This window comes from Haematobia irritans, chromosome 5, assembly GCF_050003625.1.
Source record: "Haematobia irritans isolate KBUSLIRL chromosome 5, ASM5000362v1, whole genome shotgun sequence".
Taxonomy (NCBI): domain Eukaryota; kingdom Metazoa; phylum Arthropoda; class Insecta; order Diptera; family Muscidae; genus Haematobia; species Haematobia irritans.
In genome coordinates, this window is record NC_134401.1 from 159,234,652 (window position 1) to 159,238,499 (window position 3,848).

At 37.0% G+C, this 3,848-nt stretch overlaps 1 protein-coding gene across 1 annotated transcript; it reads left to right on the forward strand.

Annotated features, from left to right (window-relative positions):
- Positions 1–358: 358 nt before the first annotated feature.
- LOC142240148 (uncharacterized) lies at positions 359–3,380 on the forward strand. Its single transcript, XM_075311856.1, has 3 exons — positions 359–413; positions 2,350–3,004; positions 3,080–3,380. The coding sequence occupies exons 1-3, from the start codon at positions 359–361 to the stop codon at positions 3,378–3,380; spliced, it is 1,011 nt and encodes a 336-aa protein (XP_075167971.1).
- Positions 3,381–3,848: the final 468 nt, after the last annotated feature.

Consider the following 3,848-nt stretch of genomic DNA (forward strand, 5'->3'; position numbering starts at 1 on the left):
TGGTGGGGATCTGTAAGCGCGAAGGTCTCTGTGGAAATCAGGAGGCCCGAAGGTCACTGTAATAGAACAGTATGTCCGAATGTCTCAGTGGTGGAACAGTATGGAAATCAGTGGAAAAGTAGGCCCATAGATCTCTGAATGGAACTGGAGGCCCGAAGGTCTCTATGGTGGAACAGTATGTCCGAATGTCTCTGTGATGGAACAATAGGCCCGAAGGTCTTGGTGGGGAACAGTAAGCGCGAAGGTCTCTGTGGGAATCAGGAGGCCCGAAGGTCTCTGTGATAGAACAGTGTGGAAAAGTAGGCCCAAATATCCATGTATGGAACAGTAGGCGCGAAAGTCTCTGTGATGGAACATTATGTCCGAATGTGTCAGTGATGGGACAATAGGCCCGAAGGTCTTGGTGGGGATCAGTATGTCGGAATGTGTCAGTGATGGAACAATAGGCCCGAGGGTCTTTTTAGGGAATTGAAAGCGCGAAGGTCTCTGTGGGAATCAGGAGGCCCGAAGGTCTCTGCGATAGAACAGTATGTTCGAATGTTTCAGTGGTGGAACAGTGTGGAAATCAGTGGAAAAGTAGGCCCAAAGGTCGCTGTATGGAACAGGAGGTCCGAAGTTCTCTGTGTTGGAACAGTATGTCCGAATATGTCAGTGATGGAACAGTATGCCCGAAGGTCTCTGGGGTATAACAATATATCCGAAGGTCTCTGTGGAGAATAGTAGGCACGTATGTCTCTGTAATACTATTTATTTCGCGTCTGGGAATAAATTCCTCAGACGACGCCTAAATATAACCGATCTTCGAGCAGAACGGTGTCCAATAAGCCGCTCTTTATATATTAAGATGCTGTCTCAGTCAGTCTCATATCCATAAGCGTAGGAAGGCCTCTGGGGAGGGGGCTTAGACCCCCCAGAAAAATTTTAGCCCCCCCCCCAGAATTTGAAAACCTATTTACGATTTTCCATTTTTATAAAAAATAAACAAGCCCAGCCAAAAAAGCGTTGCCAAAAAAGTAATGAAAATGATCTTTTTGGATCCGGAAGTGGTGCAAAATTGGCGAAGAAGCGATGAATTTAACATGGGCTTGTCATAGGACGGAAGTCCTCCATTTCAACAGCCGTTGCACTGAATTTGCATCACTTCTTTAGGTGTGATCCGAATTCAATGTTTTGAATGTAAATTAAAAAATTTTGTTATATTTTGTCAAATAAATAATTTTTATAATTTTTAATGGATTCTAATGCTTGCCGGAAACGTTTGACCTCAAATATTTTCAAAAATCACAAGTTTTTCAGATTGGATTTAGAATTTTTTTCAACAAAATTCAAATTATTAGTACCATTTTATGAATTCTTACTTCGTTTTTAAGGTATTTGAAACAAAAAAGTTAAAATTTCCCATTACAAGTATGAAAAAAACCAAGTTATAAAAAATTGAATTTAAAGAACTTCCTGAGTAGTTAAAATAAAGAACATCATTGGGAGTACATCTTCTGGAAGTGCTTTTAAAGTTGTGTCTTTTGAAGAACTTCCAAATTTTTTTGCTGGGAAATGTGTGGAACTACTTTTACTTGCTTTATTATAAATTTTCGAGTTATTTTGATGTCTAATTTTTTTTATTCATTTTTATGAAATAAAACATTAATTGAAATATAAATAAATGAAATATAAAAATTTTTAGCTAGGGGGCTATAGCCCCCCCTAGGAAAATTGTCTAGCTACGCTAATACTCATATCGGAGTCTGTCTGTGATTGCTAAAGGTCGACCATATAACATAAGGAATCTATGCGATGAACTGATTGTGAATTAGCTTCTTTTGCATGAATTGAATTTCGTCAACAGAATTCACCTCGACGTACTAGCATTTATATTTCTTCTCCTATTCCGACATTCGGTATTCCCATATCGTCAGAATTTATTTTGATCATAACGAAAAAATCCAGATACTCTGGAACTTCAATTCAATTTCAAATTGATTTGCTTTTTAAAGATAACAACATCCAGAGAAGGACTATGGCCACCTCTTAGAGCAAAATGTTATTTTTGGACGGTGAAAATGTAACATGTTTGTAGCAACCATTATATTTTTCTCGCACATTATTTATCTGATTTGAAGACCTAGTTTACTTGGCGAGAATACGATATCCCATATTCCCCATCCAAAAATATCATTTTGCTCTAGAAAGTCATCATATTCGTTCTCTACGTGTTACATTTATTTTTATAGGTTTTAAAAACAGAAAACGAGTACCTTCTTCGATGAGAGTACAATTAAATCGGTCTACCCTAATATATTCTTAATTATTATTATTTGTTTTTTTTTCTCATTGCAAAATTCTCCTTCACAGCAACTCTACAGTGTAATGGCATGTCAAGACAAAAACGCATCACTATCAAAAACCCCGCAACCATTAATCAGGACATTTGCACATATCACATACAAGCCTACAGCACCAATGTTTGTCAACTTTTGGTGGAATTTCAAATTTTCGAATTACAACCACCAATTTATGAGGCCTCCAGGCAAACCTTAGAATGCATGGATCATCTGACCATAGGCGAGTTTACCTTATGTGGTGCGAATAGTGGCCAACATCTCTATTTACCCTTCAATGTGGCCAAAGGCATAAAAGAAATGACTCTAGCATTTAGCCTCTCGCAACGATGGTCTCAATCCAAATGGTCATTAGTGGTAACACAACTTGAATGTGCCACCAGTAAAAAGAGAATGCCTTTGCTAGCACCATCCTCACCACCATCTAATGCGGGTAATGGCATTATGAATTGGCTAAATATGCGTACCATATTCAATGGAATGCCCATCATCAATGGTAACAACAATGATTTGGATTTATTGGCTCCAGCTGGTTGCAATCAATATTTCACCCAACCAAGTGGGACCATAAAGAGTTTCAATTTCCATGAAAATGGATCATCCTACTATTTGCCCAATATGAATTATGTTATGTGTATTAAATCGATACCAGGAGCCACAATGATAGAGTAAGGGCTTGCTATACTCAAGATAATCGAATTTTTTTTTTAAAGATTTCATAATTTTTTTTTTATTTTTCCTAGATATCAAACTTCAAAATTCTCCATGTCCAATGAAGTTCCCATCTTAGGTGGCTATGACAATGATTGCCATAGTACGGTCCAAACAGAAGGTCGCCGTGAGGATTATCTCATGATACCTCAATCGTTTGTGTCAAGTGGCTTACATCTCCAGCCTACCTATTATTGTGGTAATTCTTTGCAGAATACTCCTGCCCTAGTTGCCTCTGCACCATTTATTTTATATTTCTCTTCTGATGGTATAACCGATGAAACCGAAACTGGATTTAGTATTAATTATCGTATTCGTACTACTACTATATAGAAAATAGAATTATATGCAAATATAAACAAGTAAGGAAAGTCTAAAGTCGGGCGGGACCGACTATATTATACCCTGCACAACTTTGTAGATCTAAATTTTCGATACCATATCACATCCGTCAAATGTGTTGGGTGCTATATATAAAGGTTTGTCCCAAATACATACATTTAAATATCACTCGATTTGGACAGAATTTGATAGACTTTTACAAAATCTATAGACTCAAAATTTAAGTTGGCTAATGCACTAGGGTGGAACACAATTTTAGTAAAAAAATATGGGAAACATTTAATCTGAAGCAATTTTAAGGAAACTTCGCAAAAGTGTATTTATGATTTATCGCTCGATATATATGTATTAGAAGTTTAGGAAAATTAGAGTCATTTTTACAACTTTTCGACTAAGCAGTGGCGATTTTACAAGGAAAATGTTGGTATTTTGACCATTTTTGTCGAAATCAAACATATA

Coding starts and splice junctions, on each gene's coding strand:
- LOC142240148 (XM_075311856.1), top strand. CDS start 359: ATGTCCGAATGTGTCAGTGATGGGACAATAGGCCCGAAGGTCTTGGTG. Junction 414..2,349: donor GAAGGTCTTGGTGGGGATCA/GTATGTCGGAAT, acceptor TCTCCTTCACAG/CAACTCTACAGTGTAATGGC. Junction 3,005..3,079: donor CCAGGAGCCACAATGATAGA/GTAAGGGCTTGC, acceptor TATTTTTCCTAG/ATATCAAACTTCAAAATTCT.